The following is a 24,106-nucleotide window of genomic DNA, read 5'->3' on the forward strand; positions in this document are numbered from 1 at the left end:
CATACAGAACAACAGTCTGTTTCAAGGTAAGTCATTTTAATCATTGAAATGACACAGTAAAGGGTCACAACAGACAATACCTCACGTCTTTACCATCTTGGTCTGGTTTGCGTCTAGCACTAACCACGGCTACCTTTTCTCATGCAGTGCAACGTTTCTCCCCTTTACCCCACCTGAAAGATTAGTACATCAGTGGTCATATCCAAAAACGAAACAAAAAGTAAAACATGATCACTTTTATACCGTAAAATAACGCTCTGGCGATTCTGACGGCTGTAAAAACTACTCTAGTATATGCAACAATTCTGAAAAAAAGAAAAGTGTGTTAAGCACAATGTAAAAAAATAAAATAAAAAAAGATGCACATATATAATGCCCACTGCTGCCGTTCATCTCCTGTCTACAAAAATAACGTGCATTTACGGCAACACATGAAGAATATTCGGGATCAAAGCTACAAAACCAAACATCATGTCATAAACAGTCGCCCTCACAAGACTTAGGAAATAAACACGGGAAACATTAGCGATGCCATGAAACAAAACTTGACGTGAAATTCATTCATTCTATTAACTGCGATCACATTAAGATCATTTGCTAAACAGTATATCTGCAATAAGGATGACGATTTAAGAATGGGACTGGGTATATTTTTCCACAGGTAAGAGAACTGACAACAGTGTTCAGCATCCTGGAAATCTCTTGTGCCTACGATGGATCCCAGTCTCTGACATTATAACCTTGCACTTTCTAAAGTGTTGTTTATAATGCGTGTATTCATTGAGGCATGTGGACTGCACTTCACATGGGGCTAAAATACTCATGGGATGACATCCAGGCAGACAACACCAAATAATACTGCCAGCCAATTCTCTGTATTTGAGCCGGTGAGGCGTTTGCACATTATAAACGAGACAAAATCAAATTCTTTTGCCTTTAAAAAAGCAACAATGCAAAGTGATGAAATGAAAGTTACTAAAATATAAGTTCTGTGATTTTGTTTGCAATTGTAAATAAGAAGGGTGTGTGGGAAAGGCAGCAAACGCTCCATGAACAACAGGAGAGTTACGATTTAAAAATGGGTCTTTTCCTTTCCCATGATCGTCTCCATTACTATTCCGAGCAAAGCGATCTTCGGTTAAAGTCCAGGAAGTGCGCAAGGAAGGGGGCTGTGGGTTGAATCTTAAGAAAAACATTAGGGACTGTTCACTCCCCTGCATCCAATGCATTCACTTCAAAATGATGTGATAGCCATCGTTTGTTTCAGCTGCAAATGCAATTGAAAGAGTGCAAGTTATAAAACAGACGTTACCTAGAAACGAAGATATGTGGGTGAAAACCACTCCGTATGAAAAAATGGCTTGCTCATACCTTTCATTGTGTCCAGGACAAAACACACCTCATCTTGAAAGTTCTGAATCATCTGTGTGAATGAGAAATGAAAGAATATATCATAAAATATGAAAACAATGGCTCAGTTCTACTGAGTGGAACAGTTCAGTACAGTACACATTCATTCATTCATGTTCCTTCAGCTTAGTCCCTTATTTATCAGGAGTCGCCACAGCGCAATGAACTGTCAATTATTCCAGCATATGTTTTACACAGCGAATACCCTTCCAGCCACAACCCAGTACTGGGAAACACCCATACACATTTACACACGCACTAATATACTACAGCCAATTTATTTAATCCAATTCACCCATACTGCATGTGTTTAGACCAAGTGTGCCACACGCCTGCTTTTGAGTGAAGGTCCCGGCTGTTAGATCACCCCCTGGGGGTTGGCTGCAGTAAAAGCCATAAAGCCCGCCTCCTCCGTAATAATGAACGAGACTTAAGCCAAAATAAAAAAAATAATGACACTTGCGCCACTGGCTCGCATGGTTGAGGATTGGTAGAGCTACACATCGATGAATTTGCACTTCAGTGTTTGAACTCTCAGTAATGATTTTAAATCACACTGAACTGAGCTAAACTGAACTGAACTTAAACACTAAAAACTGAACTACACTGTTAAAGTTACTATGACCATTTATGTGAAGCTGCTTTGACACAATCTACATTAAAAAGCGCTATACAAATAAAGCTGAATTGAATTGAATTGAACTTGCAATAAAATTTCCCGAAAGATGGTTTTGGTCAATTAAGGCACTGGTTATGGTGCTGATATAGGTGCAGAGCTTCATTTTTGTAAAGAGTATGTTTTTAGCCAGTAATTTAATGCTAAAAGAAAGGGGCATGCCATCATGATTGACAGTTTCTCAAAGCAGACTGTCGGAGCTTCAGGACGTGATTGAAGGGTTATTATTCCATTCTGTGTTGTTTTACCATGATTAAATGAGTTGTTCAGCAGTAAACTATACTTTCTGACATACAGGATCTGCTGGAACACTGTTTATTTAGTTTTATCGGGCTTTATTAGTTTGCTGATACACGCCTCACCATGACGGGGTAAATACAGGTGATCACTATCTAGCCGTAATTCTCTTTATGGGTCTGAATTAATACTTAGGAAGACAAAAGTAAAGTTAGCCTATGTCCACATCGACCTCCTGTAAGGTTATTTGAACTTGATTTAAAGGACATCTTTGACATTTTGAGTTTCGGCATGTTATTAGGTTAATCACCTGAATTTGCTGTTATAAAATATTAATGTTCTAGAAGCAGAATTTTATACAACAAATAGAGCTGTAAATGTTAGATATTAGTTATAAACATCATTTACTGTTGCCTTTTTATTTGAAAACTCCTAATAAACGTTAAAATGAATGTAAATTCATCTTTGCCAGATATTAAGAAATCGAATAAACCAAATGAAAACGGAGGCAAAAATATAACAAACAATATTAAAGTGATGTTCAGCAACTGATAGGGACAAGGATTATTTTATATAGTGCAGGGATGCGAAGTGTAAATATCCTGTTGATATTTAGAAATCTTGCTGTATTTTTGTTTTTAAACACAATTTTTCCCGCATGGTAAATCGTTATCTATGGTGTGTAGGCAATATTTTGGGTCCTGTTGATTGTTAATTAAAAATAAAAAGCTTTCTAAAAAGGTGTGTGTTGTTTATATGTCATTTTTCATATTTTACAAATGTTATTTCTACTTATTTCCCTATGAATATAACAAATACCAATAACCCATTAAAAGTTATGTTTTTTTTTGCTCATAGTGGAGTCTAACGTAGGCTAGAGTGTATGAAAGATCGTTATTCCTGCAGTCCAACATTTATTGTTTTTAATAAATTATAACAGCTTACATCACACAGTTTTTGAAATAAATTGTGTACTATTACATGTTTTTAAAATGTAAGTGCTTATATTTATATTATTGTGCCTTTGTTATAATGCAGATATGGGTGGTCAAAAAATAAATAAATAAATAAATCGGAGCACATGGAAACCTGAGCACATGGAGGAAACCCGCACCAACACAGAGAGAACATGCAAACTGGCCCAGTCGGGACTCAAACCAGCGACCTTCTTGCTGTGAGGCAACAGTGCTTACCACTGAGCCACTGTGTGAAATTCTAAAACAAATTGCAAAAACGAGCGCACTTCCGCATTGAAGTACAAGATCTATAGGTTAAGTATTCAGCTGTAGTGCTGTCAAACAGGAGGTAAAAACTGAGGTATCTGCATTTGGTGACCTTCCTCAAGTGATGACCTTTCCACAGTGACTGTCCCAGTTTTCTTGGCTCCACATTCAAGGTATTTAGTCTTCACAAGGTCGCCAGGTGCTCATCCCACATCTGAGTAATCCTTGCAAGCTTGTCCTGGGACTTGTCCACTAGGGAACCATTGTCCATAAATCTCAAACGAACTCGATGCATGTGGACTTTCATATGGCGCACAATTGGTTTGAAAGCAATCTGCTCTTATTTGTGGAAATGAACTGCTACCAACAATGGATTGATGACAACCGATGCACTGCAAGCCCAGCAGGAAATTTTGTAAGCTCAGCAGAAATGGCCTTCGCCAAGCGGCTTGAGTCTCTTGCGATGCATCTTCAGGCCAAACAATCGAAAACAAAGTGTGAAAACAATCTTTAAGCTTGCCCTCTTTTACTAAGCAGCAGTAGAGTTAATGTAATAGAAGAAAATGAAGGGTCACAATCCTGGGATTACTGTCATGCTTCATCTTTGTTGTGTCCTTGACTAAACCACTGCCTTGTGGGGACCAAGCACAAAGCCAGCTTTAACATATCAGAGTGTCAGGGGATGAGTTTCAAAGTTCATGCAAGCAAATTTCAACAGAGAAGTGATCTTTACTATGGTTGTAAATTAAAGGAACTGTTTATGTATTAAAAAGACATAGTTCATTTACTTCATCGAAAAATCCCAATCACCATCTCATTTACTAAAACTTTTATCATAGAAACTACTGGACCCGACTCAAAAGACATTGTATCAAGGCCTCATTTAGTGCTCTCTATGATAAACAGACTGACCATTTTTCATATGATGTGGGCATGTGGAAATGTACAAAAAATTTGGATTGAGGTGTGTGTTATCTTATATAAATCACTGAATGTGCTGTACCAGTGAATCCTTCCATATCATTACTAAGTGATGATTCCACATCGAATCTTACCAAGCCACAAGAAGCTGGCTGGCTTAACTTCTGCAAAAAAAAAAAAACTATGAGCACAATTTTGGCTTCCTCCACATAACTTTGATATGTACAAGTGGTTGGTGAAACTTCGGGACATTATAATGTTGGAATTATCCATGGTTCGAGTGAACTTGGTACAAATGTGTACATTAAAGATCTGGACAGCAACTGCAGACAAAATCTCAATGTTTATTGCACAAAGCAACAATCGGGACCCAGAACGACTGCCTTATTTTGTATAATAGTATTCTATTGAGCTCTGTTAACTTCTATTCATTGTATATCCCAGTTTAAAGAGAGCACAGGGGAGGAGGGTGGGAGTAGTTGAACTGATATATGTCATTATATTGTTATATTTAGCCTGTATGCTTTGTTAATAATAAAATATATATTTTTTTATAAAGAAGAAAAAGACAAAAAAAAAGTACATTTACTGACTAGTTACTCACCCTTGAGTGGTTCTAAACCTTTAAGAGTTTGTCTTCTCTTGATCACAAAATAAACATTCTGAAGAAAGCGGAAAAATATGTAACCACTCACTTCTTTAGTAGAAAAAACAAATACTATGGAAGTCAATAGCCCCTTTCACACATACAGACCTTTCTGGAAAATTACCAGCAATTTTCTGGAAAGGTTGTATGTGTGAACAGACCCATTTTGAAAATACCGGTAAATTCGTTCTGGCTATTTTCCGAAAAGAGAAGTTGTAACATTATCTGTAATTTGCCGGAATGCTGCACTGTGTGAATGCAGAAGGAAGATTGCCGAAAAGAGCGCGTACACGTCTAGAACGTGCTGACATGAGACACCTGCTTTAGCCAATCAGAACAGTCAGACGCATTCGTGTGCGCGCAGTTTATGAGAATAAAAGCCTTTGAATATTTTTCCAGACACCTTTAACTGCTAGATGTTAGTCAGATAACGTTTCTATGTTCCTTCTTAATGCTAACTGTGTAAATAATTATCGATAAAATGTTTATGATAATCCGTTGTTTGTTTACCTTCAAACTTTGCGTATGCCCGTGAGTGCCCATAGCGCCAGCACACACACATATCATGAACATCTCGACATGCGAAAGTGTTCCTCTATATGTTTTCATTGGAGTTGTACTCAATATTGATCCATCCAAAGAGTTTGTAATGTAGTCAAATGTTTACAGATACAAGCGCAGCCGTTTAGAGATCATATCTGGTTAATGATGACAGAATTTACCGGCATTTTGCGATGGATGTGTGAATGCTCTTTTCCGGAAAAATTCCGTAACGTCCTCGCCTGTGTGAACAGCGCTTTTTTGAATTTACCGGTAAAGTCGTTCCGGAAATTTTCCAGATATTTACCGGTATCACTGTGTGAAAGGGGTTAATGGTTGCAGGTTTCCACCTTTCTTTGAAATATCTTTGGTGTTTAACTGGAAATAGCAAGTTAAACAAGTAAAGGGTAAGTAAATGATGGGAGAATTTTCATTCATGGATGAGCTACCCTTTAAGTGTGAGGAAATTTCAGTGCTTTAACCTAATGAACAAAAGAGAAATCCTGCAGAAGCAGTTACCTCATCACTGACTAACACATGGATGCCAGTCGGTCCCTGCTTGAAGATCTGACTGATCTGGCGTGGAGAGATGCTGAAGAGTTGAGCCAACTTTTCCGTCAGTTCCACAGCGGTTAAATCCTCCAGATAGATGGCGTGATACACTAACATTGGGTAAAGAAACATGAGATTCCACATGAAAACAAATCACAGGATACACATCAAAATAAAACGAACCACAAGCTAGCAAGGATCTGGAAGTGCCCCAATTATAGCTTTTAATAATACATTTAACTGTGTGTAATGTAATCATTTGTGAATGTAAAAGGTTTGCAGAGTATCAAAGAACACAAACTCAGAAATTCAGACATGGTAATAAGGGTTTGGTTTCCAAAACGCGCTGCAAGTGGTACACCAATCACAACAAACTCGAGCTTCTGACCAATCAGAGCAGAGTTGGCTCTCAGTTTACAGAGACTTAATACATTAAAGTTCATGTCAAGTGGTTTGAAATGTTCATTTTTAATAAGAGGTTTGATGTAATCTCAACTGTAAAACGAAGAGAGGGCGGGACATAAACTAACTCCTCCCCATTTAAAAAAAACAGCCAATAGAATTTTGTTTTATAACAGCTCTGCCAGTGAGAGTGGTTGAGCTCAGCTGCATCAAATGATAAGCATCTTGAAGGGGGCGGGGCACGTCAGACACTAGAGAGCATTTGATTGGTCAAGATTTAATGAGAAACTGAAGTATGTGGTGATGTGAAAAAATCGTTGATTCATTTAGGCGGAAGTGACTAGGTTTACATGTTTATATCAGTTTTACATCTTCTAAACAAGTTTTGTCACTGGACTAACATACTGATACGACCTTCTACAAAATTAAAATTTTACTGGACCAAGTGTTTTTTGACTTTGAATAGATGTAAACCTACAAACATTTTGCATAATAGAGGCACTTTAAATGCACCTAACATGTGATTAGTACAGGTTCTATTTATTTTGTGATTTGAGCTTATTTACAAAGTCCCAAGCATCATTTAGAAGAACATATTACACCTTTAATCCTTACTTCACTGCTTTCAACCCTTTAAAAATGTTACTTTGCTTATTCAGGCCATGCATTATCAAAAAAAAAATACCAACATTTATTTAATTCAAACAACAATTGACTTAATTCATAGCTTTAAATAATTATGTTGCAATGGTACATTAAAAAATAACTACATTAAATATTGTAATAATTATTTTTTATACATTTACAAATTTACGTATATCAAATCCTGACTACCTAATAAAATTTTAAACAGAAATGTAATTTAATTTCATTTGATTTTGAAACAGCTGATTTCAAACACACCAAAAAAAGTGTTGTTAGTCCCGTCTCCGTTCTCATGTTTCTGGTGCTGTTCACGAGCCTGTTGGGATTCCTGGCAAACATAGATTGTGAGCCTTGGACGGACAACCCTATTAAGAAAAAACAATGCAATTAATGTAACTGATAAATGTGACAGGTACAGTGCTCAGCATAATGGAGTATATCCCATTTTGAAAATGAATATTTGTAATCATTTCTCAGTGAATATAGGCATTGTCTGTTGGTGCATTTAAACAAAACAGAATAAACAGATATATTTATTAAAATAATATTTTAGTCACCAAACATATTTAGAAATCAAAAGATAATACAATTAAATTCAAGCAAAATATTGCTACATTTAAAAAAATGTAACTACATTTTTCCAATTATTCATTTATTTATTTATTTATGCTTCTCTTGTTTTTTTTTTCTCTCTTTTTTTTAAATTTGCATTTAATACTTTTAGATAACATATAAATTTGGGTGTACTAACTTTTGGACCGTTTTCGCAAGTTATTTTGTTAGATAAGCTCCAGATTTGGCTTCAGTAAAGACAAATCTATTTGAACAAATAAAATTTTGTAAAGTTTTCTCTTAAAAATATTAATTTAAAAGAGAGATTCATGAGGGGTGTACTTATATATGCTGAGCACTGTATAACACTTAGACTGTTACAAACATATTTCAAATAAAAAACTTTCAAGGCTAAAGTTTTTAAAGCTTTTTTATTATTTAAAGATTAAGATTTTATATTGTTTCCTAAGCATCAAACCAACAAATGATTACTGAAAAAAATGAACATATAAAAAAAAAAAAAAAATGAATTTAAAAAGTGACAAAATTACTTTAACAAGAAAGCAGCAATTAAAGCCTAACAGAAATATTTATTTTTGCCCATTTGTCCCTAAGTTTCTTTTTCTTTGCTTTACCTTATATACAGTATATAATGTTAAAAACATTTTTAAAGGCTGATTATTACGATATATATTGATTAAAAACATTGCAACTTGTATTGACCTCTTTAGCTAGTGTTTTATCACGTTACAATCCATCACGCTGTTTAATGCAGTAAAATGTGGAATTATCATAACAACTCAGACTGCAAAGTAAACAACACACAGTAAAAGATTTCCTGCAGAACCTACAGTAACTTTCTGACAGCAGTTCGCCAGTAACTTACTATAAATCAGTTACAGTAAAAATACGGTATTCACATTTTCAGCACCATTAACTTGCTGTATATGCATTTACAGTATTGTACTGTGTAATTCTTTTTTTAATCGTTAACAAAGCAGCATTGCTGGTAAGATTCAAAGCAATTCTAATCTACAGGAATAGTTGAAGTCAGAAATATTAGCTCGTTTTTTTTCCTCCAATTTCTGTTTAACAAAGAGAAGATTTTTTTTCAACATTTCTAAACATAACAATTTTAAAAACTCAAGTCGACTAACTGATTTATTTTATCTTTGCCATGATGACAGTAAATAATATTTAACTAGATATTTTTCAAGACACTTCTATACAGCTTGAAGCGACATTTAAAGGCTAACCTACAATAGTTAGCTTAACTAGGCAGGTTACGATAATTAGGCAAGTTATTGTACAACGATGGTTTATTCTGTAGACTATCGAAAACTAATATAGCTTAAAGGGGCTAATAATTTGACCTTAAAATGTTTATTTTTTAAATAATAATTTCTTTTATTCTAGCCGAACAGCAACTAATAAGTTGATAAGTTTAAAACAAATAACATTTTCTCCAGAGGAAAAAATATTATCAGACATCCTGTAAAAATTTCCTTGCTCTGTTAAACATAATTTGGGAAATATTTTGGGAAAGAAAAGAAAATTCAAAGGGGGCTAATAATTCTGACATCAACTGTATGTTGTAACAGTTTAGTCGCTGCCTGTTTTATTTATTTATTTATTTATTATTATTTTTTTATTCTTTAAAAATTAAGATTATATGGTGTTTCCTACGGACCAAATCAACACAGTGATTTCTGAAAGATAATTTGAAAATAAAGCTAGAATTATTTGCTGAAAATTAAAAACAAATACAACTTATAAACAATTAATACAAGTTAACATAACTTAATATTGCCGTTTTTACTGTATTTTTAATACAGTAATTTCAGACAAAATCCTTCTCTCTTTTCAATAATCTACATTTTTTATTGACGTATAAATATGGCGTGTATGATGACAAACTCTTACCGTCCTTTAAGTGCATTAAATAGCCGAATGCCATCAGCAGGTCCACAGATCTGAATGACGTCCTCTCGGGTCAGTTTTAGCAGATCAGCCCCTGAGGAACAGGACAGTCACCACACTCGCACTAGGACTTTTTCAGACCACACTAAAGGTAATATGGAATATAGTACATTACTTTCTGAGCACATTATGATAACAGAATGAGACTGGAGAGCATGTGTCTTCTTAATGAGTGTGATGTGGCACTGTATGGTAGCTGAGTGAGCAAAGCCTGATGTGAGAGCTGTATGGGATGTGATGCACACTTATGCAAGCCCGATCGTCCCTTTACCCGAGAAGTTTGTGAAGAGACGGCAGAATGGTGAAAAACGGTTTCTATGGAGCCACTGCTGTGCTTCTTGTGGCGTTGCCGTGGGCAACAGATTCTGTTTGTTCAGGGGCAAAAAGAAAGGACAGAATAGGCCTTAGCACACTGACCATAAACGGATCATAATTTGTCTCCTTTTCCATTGAACAATCCCTCCAATGAAGTCAATCAAAGCCCCTTAAACTGTCTGGCCTTGAGTTGAACCCACTTCCATGTTTAAGAATAAAACTTGAAATCTTTTGCACACCAAGCTTTACCTTTGGCACATACACAATTCAACATATTCATATTAGCAAATAAATTCATGTACCTGATTGCTTTCACTTTCTCTTCTAAGTAGATGGCACGACAACTGTAAGGCAGAACGTCTCTCAGTTTTAAAATCTCAGATTTGTCTTGAGTGTTATCAATTTGTTATGAGGAAGCATGACTGGTGACTAACGGGGCTTACAGGTTACGAACAAACAAAAACAACACTGGGCTGAAACCTCATAACATCAATCTAGAACAGGGGTTCTCAAACTCAGTCCTGGTGGGCTAGTGTCCTTCAGATTTTAGCTCCATCTTGCCCCAACATACCTGCAATGATGTTTCTAGAAAGCCTAGTAAGAGTTTGATTAGCTAGCCCAGGTGTGTCTGATTGAGATTAGAACTAAACTTTGCAGGACACCGGCAATGCAGGATTGAGTTTTGACACCCCTGGTCAACAAGCTAACATAAAATAATCTCATTTTTAAGCTATTTTAAGTCAGTTTCAACAAACAAGCATAAGGAGGCATGAAAAAAATCATATCAAATGATATCAAATATATTTGCTAAAGAAAAAAATATGCTAAACCAATCAATTGCTCTAGATCAGGTTCATTTAAGGGTTTTTACATCTAATCTGTTCCCTTTATACACACTACTGTTCAAAAGTTTGGGTTTTTTTAAATATTTTAAAGACATTTGTTATCCTCATCATAATTGCACTTTTAATTATGATGGCAATTTGATCAATAACTGTTTTTAATACAATTTTAATGGCAAACTGTGATATGAAAGCTTAGAATTAGGCATTTTTGCATCATTGCTCTACTGTTGTCTAACAAAATGCTTCAGGAAGAAGTCTAATTTGGTGCTCAAAAAAACATTTTTATAATTGTCATTCTAAAAGTCCATTATTTATCAGGGGTTGCCACAATGGAATGAATCACCAACTAATGTACCAGCATATGCCGGTATATGATTTTACGCAGCGGATACCCTTCCAGACATAACCCCAGTACTGGAAAACACCCATACACTCTCACTAGGGTTTCTGCAGGCTTCTTTAAGTCAAATGTAAAACTTTTTAAGACCCTTTTAGGACCATTATGAATGAAATTTTACACTTATACAGGGCTAAAGACTAAGATTATTTTTTTCTAATGGCCCTTCAGTAAATAGTTTTTGTATTAATGGAAGATTTTGTTAAGGAATGTGTTGCTTTAGTTTTCTTTCACTGCTTATGGAATTAAATTAGGAGAATTTGCAGTAAACATGTATAACAGCTGTTGTGATTTGTATCTCTTTGCAATAAAAACAAATATATATAAATTTTGAGATGGATTATTGGTGATTGGGTAGCTTTACTTGGACATAGGAAATGTTAAAGACCTTTTTAACATTATTTAAAAGCTACAACAAAATATTAAAGACATTTTAAGAGTATAAGACCTCGTGGACACCCTGTTCACATACTATGCCAATTTAGCTTACCCAATTCACCTACTGTATAGCGCATGTTCTTGGACTGTGGGGATAACCAGAGAACCTGGAGGAAACCCACGCCAACACGGGGAAAACATGCAAACTCCACACAGAAATGCCAACAGACCCAGCTGTGACCCTAACCAGCAACCATTTTGCTGTGAAGCAACAGTGCTAACCACAGAGCCACCATGCTGCCTTTTTTAACATTTTATTATCACTAAAAAAAGCTGCTGTGAAGTTTATTAGCTTAGCGTAAACTGTGATGTGTTGTTTTGCCAAAAAGTTGAAAAGAACAGCATTTATTTCAAATAGAAATCTTTTATAACGTTATTGGTCGCATTTAATTCCATTGATACATCGTTTCTGAATAAATATAATTATTATTCTTTTAAAAACACATGAAAACCCAAACCTTTGAAACAGTAGAATAATATTTAACTAAATATTTAAGGACTTGGGCAGTGTAGTGTGATATATATATATATATATATATATATATATTTACATATACATATATATATATATATATATATATATATATATATATATTTACATATACATATATATATATATATATATATATATATATATATACATACACACTGTGTAACGATAGAAAATGCAATGCCATGGTATATCTGTGGCATGCAGATAACAAAACAAAAAAGAAAGAAAAATATAACAAAATTAATATATGTCCTAATACTTAACATACCACCCATTTTGCCCTATGTATTATATACTATTAGTTCTAACAAAAGCTACAAAGGGCACTACATGCTTTGAAATGTGCTAATGAGCATGCAAAGCAACCAAAAAAGCATTCTACAGAATTAATCATAGCAGCTGCCATATTATGAATGGAACAAAGGGTTTTTGATGAACTACTGTAGTTGTCCTGATATTATTAATGTAGATGGAAGCATGGAGCATACCTTATACACAAATACACACACAGCACTACACCTAATTACCATTTCATTCCCAAAACAGCTCAACTACTTAACGAGTGAAGCCAGTATTATTAAATATGAACTAAATCAAACACAAATGCAAATGGAACACAGATAAGAAGCACAAACATAATATTTAAATTAAAGGATAGCATGTAGAATGCAGAAATGTAGGAAAAGAAACATAAGGGAACACTGGGATGCATCTATATTTTGGTTAAAGTCCTAGGCAGTTTGCCTTTCATTTCTCAATGTACATACATTTGTTAAATGATTGTTATTTTATGCCACTGTGAGCAGTGGATATCAGATATGAGAGAGGAAGAAAAAAAATACACATACACTCACATCCGCTAACTGTGCGACAGGCTCTGGCTGGTGACTGGGTGAACCATTTCTGCAAGACAAAACTATGAGTCATTATGGCCATACATAAACATTTAATTATTGCATGTTGCTCCAAAAAAGATAAATGTTTTCATAGTCTATAAAACGATCTATAACCAGGGCTGCATGATACTGGAAAGATCGGATATTACGGTATTTTATTTTTCTGCGATAAATACGTTATTAATGCAGCTTCACACAATAGCTCTATCTGATGGTTTTCTAGGGAGTCTAAGAGTTTTCGGTTACAGAAATCGAATAACCACGAAGCAAAAATTGCTTTTCTTACTTTGTTTTGTCTAGTTTCTAGTTCAAATATAAAAAAAAATCTTGGACCAAGTGAAATATTGGGTAACACTTTATAATAACTGCACACTATGAATCATATACTAAGCATTAGCATCTAGTGAATTCATTATTTGTTAAGCATTAAGCCTGATTTATACTTCTGCGTCAGGTGACCGGCGTAACCCACGGCGCAGGCAACGCGCGTGGCTGTGCATTTATACTTCTGCGCGCTGTCTCTGTCGGTCTGCATTAACACTTCCGAAACGCTAGTTGGCAGTGAGGTGTAAATGTTCCTCTGTGTCGAGTTTCTTCTCTGCTTTTTTGCTTTTCCTGAACACTTCCGGGATGTACAAGTGGCTCAAACTCGCTCATTTTGAGGCAGGAACCGGCGGACGTGCAACAACTTTAACTATGAGGTAAACACAAAACAAAACTTTCCATCCGGAGCTCCTTCACGGGACTCCACACTTGTAAGCAATCGCTCGCGCAATTCGCGCGGCTCTCGGTCCCGCCCAGACTCGTCAGCGCTACCAAGCCGACCAATCACAGAGCTTACGCTACGCGTCGTTGCGACGTGTAGTTAAATTTTTTGAGAGGTGCACGTCAGTGACGGCGATGGCCACGGTGAAGGGCTATGCATCAGCGCCGTAGCATACGCCGACGTTTGACGCAGATGTATAAATCAGCCTTTAACTCCACATTAATGGACGTTAGTAAGCGGTTTATAACTGCAGCTACAAATGCTCTATTCTTGACTTACAAACATTTAAAATGTGCAATTTCATACTTAGTTAATGATTTGTTTTTATTACTAAATTAAGTATCGCACTATTTACAAACCAGTTGTATTAAGGAGTAGTTTAGGGTTTTTAGGAACATTCATTCTACACACAATACCCCATAATGACAATGTGAAAGTGTTGCAAACTTATTAAAAATAAAAAGACCTGGAAAATCACATGTACATAAGTATTTTCAGCCTTTGCTCAATACTTTGTTGATGCACATTTGGCAGCAATTACAGCCTCAAGTCTTTTTGAATATGCTGCCACAAGCTTGGCACACTGTCTTTGGGAATTTTTGTCCATTCTTCTTTGCAGTACCTCTCAAGCTCTATCAGGTTAAATAGAAAGTGATGGTGTACAGCCATTTTCAGATCTCTCCAGAGATCTTTAAATGGATTTAGGTCTGGACTCTGGCTGGGCCACTCAAGGACATTCACAGAGTTGTTGTAAAGCCACTCCATAGATATTTTAGCAGTGTGCGTTGGTTCATTGTCCTGCCAGAAGATGAACCGTCACCCCGGTTTGATGTCCAAAGCACTCTGAAGCAGGTTTCAATTCAGGATGTCTCTGTACATTGCTGCATTCATCTTTCCTACCATCCTGATTAGTCTTCCAGTTCCTGCTGCTAAAAAACATCCCCACTGCATGATGCTGCCACCACCATGCTTCACTGTAGGGATGGTATTAGCCTGGTGATGAGCGGTGTCTGGTTTTCTCCAACATAACCCCTGGCATTCACTCCAAAGAGTTCATTTTTGTCTCATCAGACCAGAGAATTTTCTTTCTTATGGTCTGAGAGTCCTTCAGATGCCTTTTGGCAAATTCCAGGCGTGGAGTGGCTTCCGTCTGACCACTCTACCATACAGGCCTGATTGGTGGATTGCTGCACAGATGGTTGTCCTTCTGTAAGGTTTTTCTGTAACCTCTCTTAGCCTTGTGCCTTGAGACAATCCTGTCTCGGAGGTCTACAGACAATTCCTTTGTCTTCATGCTTGGTTTGTGCTTTGACATGCACTGTCAACCCTGGGACCTTATAGAGACAGGTGTATGCCTTTTCAAATCATGTCCAATCAACTGAATTTACCACAGGTGAACTCCAATTAAGCTGCTGAAACATCTTAAGAATGGTCAGTGGAAACAGAATGTACCTGAGCTCAATTTAGAACTTCACAGCAAAGGCCGTGAATACTGATGTATATGTGATTTTTCAGGTTTTTTTTATTTTTTTATAAATTTGCAATAATTTCAAAAAATCTTTATTTCACATTTTCATTATGGGCTATTGTGTGTAGAATTGAGGAAATAAATTAATTTAATCCATTTTAAAATAAGGTTGTAAGCCTGTAACATAAAAAAATGTGGAAAAAGTGAAGCACTATGAACACTTTCCAGATGCACTGTATCGATGCTGAAAGGATACATTGCACAGCCCTATCTAGAACTACTCTTTTTTTCTTATTCAATATGTTGCTTTGCTTACTATTGTAGCAATGAAGTAAAAAGATTTATTAACAAAAGAAATATTCAGGCATTAAGTAATATTTAGATGATGATGATCATTGTTTCCTACCCTTCGGTAACAGGAAAGCTGTTGTGGGTACTGTTAAATCCAGGAGATGGCGAGTTGTTTACATATGTAGCCTCGGGCCATGGAGAGCACTGGATAAAAACAACACACTTTATATCATCAGGTATTAAAAAAAATACCACAATTTATTTCATTCAAACTGTAATTGACTTAATTTATATTTTTAAATAATATTATTCCAATGGAGGAGATACATTAATAATAATAATATGATGTATTACTAAAAATAACTGCATTAAATATTGTAATAATATTTATTTTTATATATTTACTAAATAAATCTAAAATGATCATAACAAATTAGTTCCAACCTCAGTGAGAATGGTGGTTTCATATGAAGGCTGGTATTTCTCCTTTTCCTGTGGTGCTCGTTTCTCCATTTTTTCGCGGTCTGTTTTCTGCTTTCTGTCTGCACCTTTAGGCTACATACAAAACAAACATCTCGCTTTCTAAGAAGTACATACAAATGGCGCTGCACTGGCGAAACAAGACGTGCATTGAAACAGAGCACAGATATCACATTGTAAATGTTTATCAGCAGCACAGGCCTCAACCCACCTTAAAGACTTTGATTTGGCAGCTGGCGGAGTGCAGATGTTCGGTGTACTCCCCGGCCTCGTTCTCCTTGAAAGTGTCGATTTGAATACGGAATGGCACTCCCTTCTCTCCTCCATGTTTACGCATGGTGAACTCTGTGCTTATACAATGGACCTACATCAAATGTCAAAATAATGAATTACAATGAATGACAACTGAAAAGTTGTTCACAAAATGAAAGTAAATGTTACTCAAAATATTTCAGAATTCACACACTAAGCCAAACATAATGTTTTTTTGGTTATGAATGGAAAAAACAGGCCTCTGTTGTGCTTTCTATTTTTTTAAAAATGATTTTAGCTTGAATGTCACTTCACAAACAATGGATAAAAATGAATCAAATCCAAGGTACTTGTCCAGCATTAAGGACTTTGTGGGCATCAATTTTTAATCAATTTCTGAATGCTTTATTTTAGATATTAAGCCTTGCCCCATAGTAGCATTATTTGGACTTAACCCTACAAATGTTTCCTTGTCATCTACACAATCAAATGCACTCGCCTTCTGTTTAATAATTGCTAAAAGGCTTATAACACTGAACTGGAAAAATCCTTCCCCACCCAGGTATGTACATTGGATGCATGACCTGATGCAGACTATGCAAATAAAAAAATATTAAATATACAGTTTGCTGTATTACAGAAACAAATTTGACACTGTTTGGCAACCTTTCCTCTTACACCTAAAAAATAAAAAAAAACAAATAAATAAATATGTATGTATGTGTGTGTGTGTATGTATGCATGTATATACTGTAACTGACCTATTTTCCCTGCTCCTGGTCTGGATATAAATGGAGAATGTGTTTTATTTATTTATTTGCCACTGCTGTACCCTTTGCATATTTGTATTTATATATTTTCTGTATTCTTGTGTGGCCTAATAGGTGTTACTTTTATCTATAATGTTATTTTTTCTTTCTAATTACGATTATATATACAGTATATATATATTTGTTATTTGTTTTGCGTGTTTTTTAAATTATTTTCCTTAAAGCATGAATATTTAATTGTATTACTTTATTCAGAGAGAAAGAAAATGCGAGCAAATTGTGTTCTGCTGCTACATTGGAGTAGTTGATGTCTAATTATTCTATGTATTTGATGCTGTGGCTCTCTGACTTATATCTTTCAATAAAAACAGAGTTAAACTAAATCTAAGGTACTTACTGTTTACATGGTTTCGAAGTGCTCCCTACCTCTCCCATATTTAAGTTAAGTCTGTCTACTTTTTAACACAAAGTCTTTGAAGCAAATAGATACTTCATTCATCCCAAAGGGAAACTGAAATGCAGTCTAACCATAACCACTTTTGTGATAAAACATGGTAAAGAAAAGTTTATATTTCGAACACTGAAACAAAAATTTAAAGTGACAAACAAAAATCTCTGATATTAAATTAAATGTCTTGGACAAAAATATATAACATTTCCCTGACTTTCAATGTTTGAAATAGACTTTTTTTAATTCGATCACATTCAAGAAATTCTGACCCTTGAGGACCCTGATATTTTCTTTTATTGTTGGAAGTAACAAATAGTGCCCTACGTGTTTGGAAAAATTAGTAAACTATTACTCTTTTGAGTTTTGATTATTTAAAATAAATTTGATTTCTGGCTAAACGTCCCCTTTAAGACTGTAAAACTGTGCTGTATTCCCTGCCATTTTACTGATGACTGCTACAGCAACCTACCCTACAATGCAGGATTTGCTGGCCAATGGCCATTATCAATAAAGGAGGAATCAGTATCAGTACTAAAAACTAGAGATATATGGGGAACTGTCAGACCTTGACAATGGTTGCAAATCCTAAACCATATCTATTTGAACCAGAAAACACAGAAATTAGCCAATTTTCTGGTGCTATGTAATATCAATTGGCAACAAAGTTCCTTGATTATTACACCAGAGTGAGAGTATAGTTCCTAGCTAAATCTGCCAAGAAAATAGCAACTTTTCATTTTCAGTAAGACTTAGTACACGATGAGTGATCATAAAAGATTGTGTTAACTTCCATGTGCAAGCATAGGCATCAATTAAAATACACAGGTCTAATTTCACAGGCAATATGTAGAAAAAGCACATCTTTTTCAAGAAAAGCGCCTTTTGAACATTTACCATAGCTATCTGTATGCTAGATCTGTTCAGATTTATACTGCCGACTGACTCTTTTTCTGCATAATGAGACTGCCAAGCGCGATCATGCATTTGCAATGGTATGAATCGTAATAGAGGTGGACAAATGTATATTCATATGATCTTTATTTTTATAGTTAATACTATTATTATTTAATTCACAGATCAGTGGGAGTTATTTTCCATGTGTTGATCCCCAACACATGTTGTTTTGATGTCCTTCAGGTGGACAAAGGGTTGATTGGAGGACGTAATTGGCACCCTCATGTAACCACAGAAGAGTCAAACTTTAAAGAGGAAAATTCTTCTTTTTTTTTTATCAAATTCAAGTCATGTTTGATTGAGATGCTAATGGTCTAATTGGATTTAATGATCTATGCTAAGCTAAGCTAAAAGTGCAGACCCGGAGATCAGCTGATTGGATTCAAAAAAGTTAAAACGCAAATTTTTAACACTAAGGGACCTGGGCCTTTTAAGGGAGTTCAAGTAGATCTGCAAAACACGATTAAGCCTATTTTCCCCCAAAAAGTGGAGTGTGTTTCTTTAAGACTTTACTGACATAGTCTGGAATTTTTTTTATTGTTTTTTTAGGTCAGCAAAAGCATTATTTGATACCTGAATAAACACAGAGGTCCTTTTTGAGGGGTCCCAGAGGAATTCCACAGTGTTGAGTTGTGTAGGGTTTGCCCTGGGATCGACAACCCCTACAGACATCGGGATATCTGAGGATTTCAGTCAAAGCATGTTATTATTGTCTAATACATTTCAACATATCAGTAGTAAATCTTTTGAGAGTGAATAATTTAAAGTGAGTTTTACTGACGTTTACTTTTCCTGTTAGAAGCGAGTGTTAGAATTTACCTAAATCAAGGATTCTGTCTCCAGGCCTGTTCCAGCGCCAGCCCTCCAGCTGCTGGTGTTCAGTGTACTGAAGGCGGCGGTCATGAAACACAACACGGATGATGCTCTGCAGGGAGAAACCATGGGAAAAAAAACAGCAAGGAAGATAAACCACAAACAGTCACAAGGAGCCCGAATGATCCATCAGGCCCTTTTCAGATATTATACAGTGAAATTAAGCAGACTTTTAACAATTAAAGTGATCCAGCCTTGACAGAAGCTTAATCCTGTATGTGGGAAGGATGATTTATGGCAGATGGCAAATAAGAAATGGCGAATCCTCACCTTCACCATTTTCCCATTAATCTCAGGAAGCTCTCCCATTTTCCGATTGTCCAGCATTCGAATTTCATAAGACTGTCCTGTAGGTGGTGGGAAAAAAAGAGTTTATACAAATACCAGAAAAAAAAAAGTTACATCTCGTTATTCTGCTTATATTTCTTATTGATGGGTTACAGCTGGAAGGGCAGCCGCTGCGTAAAACATGTGCTGGATAAGTTAGCGGTTCATTCCGCTGTGGCGACTCCAGATTAATAAAGGGATTAAGCCGAAAAGAAAATGAATGAATTAATGAATCAATATTCTCCTTATTATGCTCCTATCTATGCAATAAAGAAGTAAACGGTTTGTGGAAATGCTGGAGCACTAACAAAATTTCCACCCACTTATCTACATCTCTTCTTTTCACTTTTAAGGCTGCACAATATATATCATTTCAGCATCGATCTCGCAATGTTGAATTTTGTAAAATCATTTGGATGTGTTTTTAAGGCCTGCGATTGTATAATGATTTTAAAAGCATTCAGGCATAAGAAATTGTAGCATTTGTAACTTCAATAACAATTTTTATTACTCAATAACTGTACCTGAATACTGTTAGACTTGGGAAAAAAAAAACGTGTTTATTTCAATTGTATCTTATTGACCTTATTCTAAAATGCGGAAGTGCGCCTGTTTTCGCGATTGTCTTAGAACTTCCGATTCAGTCGCCTATGGGAGAAATGACTAGGAATAATAAACGGCAGAAAACGGTCAAACTACTTGCTCTACAAACAAATGTTTGCATGACTATACAGACCAAATAGAATAATACAATAAGAAAATATCAAATTGCAACATCAAGCAGCGTAATGAGCAGTTTTTAACATCAAAAAATTAATGGAAGTGAATAAGACCGGAAGTCTCAAGCCAAAAAGATTTAAATGGCTGCGTCGGTGGAGAATAAGGTGAGAATAAATGGCTGCGTCCCACTCGTCGGTGGAGAATAAGGTGAATATGATAATTGTTATTGTACTTCTAGATTGTATATTAGATTTTACGCAGACACACTCCCACTGCATTATCATCCAAATCAATCGAACATTATAAATTCTTTCCAAATAGAGATTTATTAAGTCATCTAGTGAAATTGCATTCATATTGCAAAATATATTGTAGATTAAAGAATATTGCAATGTTCAATTTTTCCAATATTGTGCATTTAAATTACATTTAAAACATTTCAAATTACACATAAGTGATGTTAATAATATGCTAATGTATGCGATTAATTAAAAAATCTTTACATATTATAATATTATAAAACAATGCAAATAATCACAGAAGCATGTATAATTTGTCTCAATAATGATGGAAATTAGGATTATTTTTTTTTCCAAGTGAGAATCTGCAAAGACATAAGCATCTCTATTTTGTCAATGGCTTGTGGTTTCAAACATCCTTGAAAATATCTTCCTTTTGTGTTCAACAGAAGAAAGAAAGTAAAGTTTAGAATCACTCGAGTGCAAGTATCATTTTTGAGTGAACTACCCCTTAAACTGCCATTTTCTCATCAAAGTTGTGCATTTATTATTTTGTAATTAAGAGGAAGTGTGCAGAATATATTCACACATTTATCAAAGTGCCTCTTTTGGATGTGTGGGTCACTTTGGCTAGTTTGTTAACTGTAAACCACAGCTTGGATACATCAAATATTTACTCATTAATTCTAAATAACAAATTCCTCAGGAATTATTGCTGAACAGACCTTGATTGAGGTAGGTGAGGGTCTCATCATGTAGTTTGACAGCAGGAGAGGTGGCGGCACACAGTACATACTGGAAAGGAAGGATCTTATTATCGCTTTCTGGCGGTAAATTAGACTCCTCCTGCTTGAAGATGGGGAGAGCCAGCACATCACTGAGAAAAAAACAGCAAGATAATGGAGAAGTTATTAACAAATATACATTCTGTTTTCTTCACAAATATTTCTAATATATCGCTACTCATACATCTAAGAGCTAATCCAAACAGATGGCGAGGCCGAACTGGAACATGGGGTTTATAACAGGCTCCTTTGTTACCTGGAGACCAGCTAATGGGACTAGATGGAGTCATTCTCTCTGCCTCTCAACGCTAGAATTCATTATACTATAATAATATAAATCAAAACAAAAAAATGACTTATTTAAAAACATTTAGATGCATTTTAAAATCATCACAGAGAACTTTAGTTTGTCAATACGCCTCTGTACATTACAAATGATCCTTTCCTAAACACCTCACCAAAACCCACACAATAACCTTGGCACAAATAGACCAGTACTTTTCAAAATGGTTAATTTTCTGCATAACAGTCCTGTAAGAGCTTACAAGATACAGTGTGTGCCAGTCTGGAAGGTCAGACGGTGCTGAAACACATTCATCATGACATTTAAACACCCCGGAGTGACATGTGAACAGCAGGAGAAATGTGTCTAGGCAAGTAAACTAGACTAAATGCTTTTCAATAAGGCACCAGTAGCTATTAATTAATAAAAAATAACTTACATCAAAACCCACAGGCCTCAGGAAACATTAATAAAATACGCAGACACTGTTTAAACATTCCTAATCAAGCAAACAATAAAAAAGTGTAAGTTAAGTGATGAATCTCACCTCATGCTGTAAGCACCAGCTCCAAGCTCTTGCCCGATCCCTGACAGACTGGCATCAAAGTCTTGGACCAGACCAGACTCGATCACCTCATCGGCCAGAGGTAATTTCAGAGCCCAAGCCATGATTTTAGACTTACAATTTACCAACAAAATCAAAAAAAGAATCACAGTTCTGGCAGCCTCCCTTTGGATTTAGGGACGATCACAGACTCATCTCTGAAAAAAAAAAAGAATATATATATATATATATATATATATATATATATATATATATATATATATATATATATATATATATGCACAAAAGATTTAGATTAAACATACATAAAGGTTTGTTATTATAACAGGAAAAATAAAAAAAATTATATCACCTGAACATTTTCTAAACTATTATTCTTAATTAATACAATTCTTACTGGACCAAACTTGACGCTAAGGACAGAGCAAACCCCCAAAATGAGTTCATATATTCAGAAGTACGTACAGCTCTACACATGACCAACACATGTATTGTATTACGTAATTCAATCAGAGGAGAGCAACTTCACAAATATCGTTCAAAATTCGGCGTTTTATCATTAATGACTTAGAAATAACGTTAATTACCTCTGACAGCAGTCAGATAAAGAATGTGGTAAAGATCATCGTTTCACGCCATTTTTCCACCCATCGTCCTTCTTTTGGCAAGACAACTTCGATGTGGTCGAAAGAAGGTAGATTAAATTCCTTCACCAGACACCCAAAAATGTGACGACGCTCGGATAAATTCGAAGAAAATGTATAATATTGAGACAGTATGAGTTGTAATTCAATAAATGTCTTGTGTATAATATTACATGTTTGTTTATCTCTTCTACTCTGTAGAAATTGCCGTAATATCCGCAGTAGTCTTCCTCACCAACGGCTGGAAAAGTGACCGACTCAAGAACACTTGCGGCCCCTATCGACCTGGAGATGCGATGCCTTTTGCCAAGGAAAAGTACCCTGCTGAAAAATCCAGCTTAAACCAGCCTAGGATGGTTGGCTGGTCAACCAGGCTGGTTTTAGAGGGGTTTTGGCCACTTCCAGGCTGGTTTCCAGCCATTTCCAGCCTGGTTATAGCTAAGACCAGGCTGGAAACTGCTAAAAACCAGCCTGGAAGTGGCCAAAACCCCTCTAAAACCAGCCAAAACTAGGCTGGTTTAAGCTGGATTTTTCAGCAGGGTACCCAAAAGGTGACCGCGAAAGGTATGGTACAAATTAAAACATGCACTCCCATTTAAATATCCTGAAGTCATTTAATATACATAGAAAGCAATTAATTGTAACTAAACAGGCTATTTGGGCTAGAAACATCAGTCAGTGTTGGAGATGTGCTTAGGTAAACATATAATACTTAATTTGGCCTATTCATAAAATTATAAAATAATAAGAGATCACAAATTATATTATATATATTTTTTATTTGCTGGCAAAAGGGTGAAAGTAAAAAAGTAAATTAAAGTGGTACATAAAATATAACATGTACGTATAATGTCAAAAAATGATTCTACTTCTAAATATGCCTGCCAAAATGTTAAATATATTGCAAATCCTTTTTCGTCTTTGACTATCATATTATTAATGATTTAATATAAATATAATTAACAAAATATTAACATACATTGTTATTATATAGACAATTGTGAGGGATGTAAACAAAAACAATGGTGCAAACGTACTTCCTGTTGTACATTTATCATTTCTATAGCTTC

At 35.4% G+C, this 24,106-nt stretch overlaps 1 protein-coding gene across 4 annotated transcripts; it reads right to left on the reverse strand.

The window, feature by feature from the left end:
- Positions 1 to 17: 17 nt before the first annotated feature.
- tfcp2 (transcription factor CP2) lies at positions 18 to 23,275 on the reverse strand. Of its 4 annotated transcripts, none has more exons than XM_087307525.1 (17): positions 22,980 to 23,275; positions 22,375 to 22,589; positions 21,485 to 21,636; positions 19,744 to 19,820; positions 19,420 to 19,525; positions 19,174 to 19,280; positions 16,385 to 16,537; positions 16,138 to 16,248; positions 15,809 to 15,897; positions 13,127 to 13,175; positions 10,402 to 10,443; positions 10,056 to 10,149; positions 9,728 to 9,818; positions 7,511 to 7,617; positions 6,173 to 6,315; positions 1,372 to 1,423; positions 18 to 1,267 (listed from the first exon to the last, which is right to left on the reverse strand). In XM_087307525.1, exons 2-17 carry the CDS (start codon positions 22,494 to 22,496, stop codon positions 1,230 to 1,232), a joined length of 1,533 nt encoding a protein of 510 aa, XP_087163651.1. In that variant the 5' UTR covers positions 22,497 to 22,589; positions 22,980 to 23,275; the 3' UTR covers positions 18 to 1,229. The 4 variants fall into 4 exon arrangements, with proteins under 4 accessions (XP_087163651.1, XP_087163650.1, XP_087163653.1 ...); XM_087307524.1 differs by having other exon boundaries at positions 13,121 to 13,175; XM_087307527.1 differs by lacking the exon at positions 10,402 to 10,443.
- Positions 23,276 to 24,106: the final 831 nt, after the last annotated feature.

This window comes from Danio rerio, chromosome 23 (genome assembly GCF_052040795.2).
Source record: "Danio rerio strain M-AB ecotype USA chromosome 23, GRCz13ab, whole genome shotgun sequence".
Taxonomy (NCBI): Eukaryota; Metazoa; Chordata; class Actinopteri; order Cypriniformes; family Danionidae; genus Danio; species Danio rerio.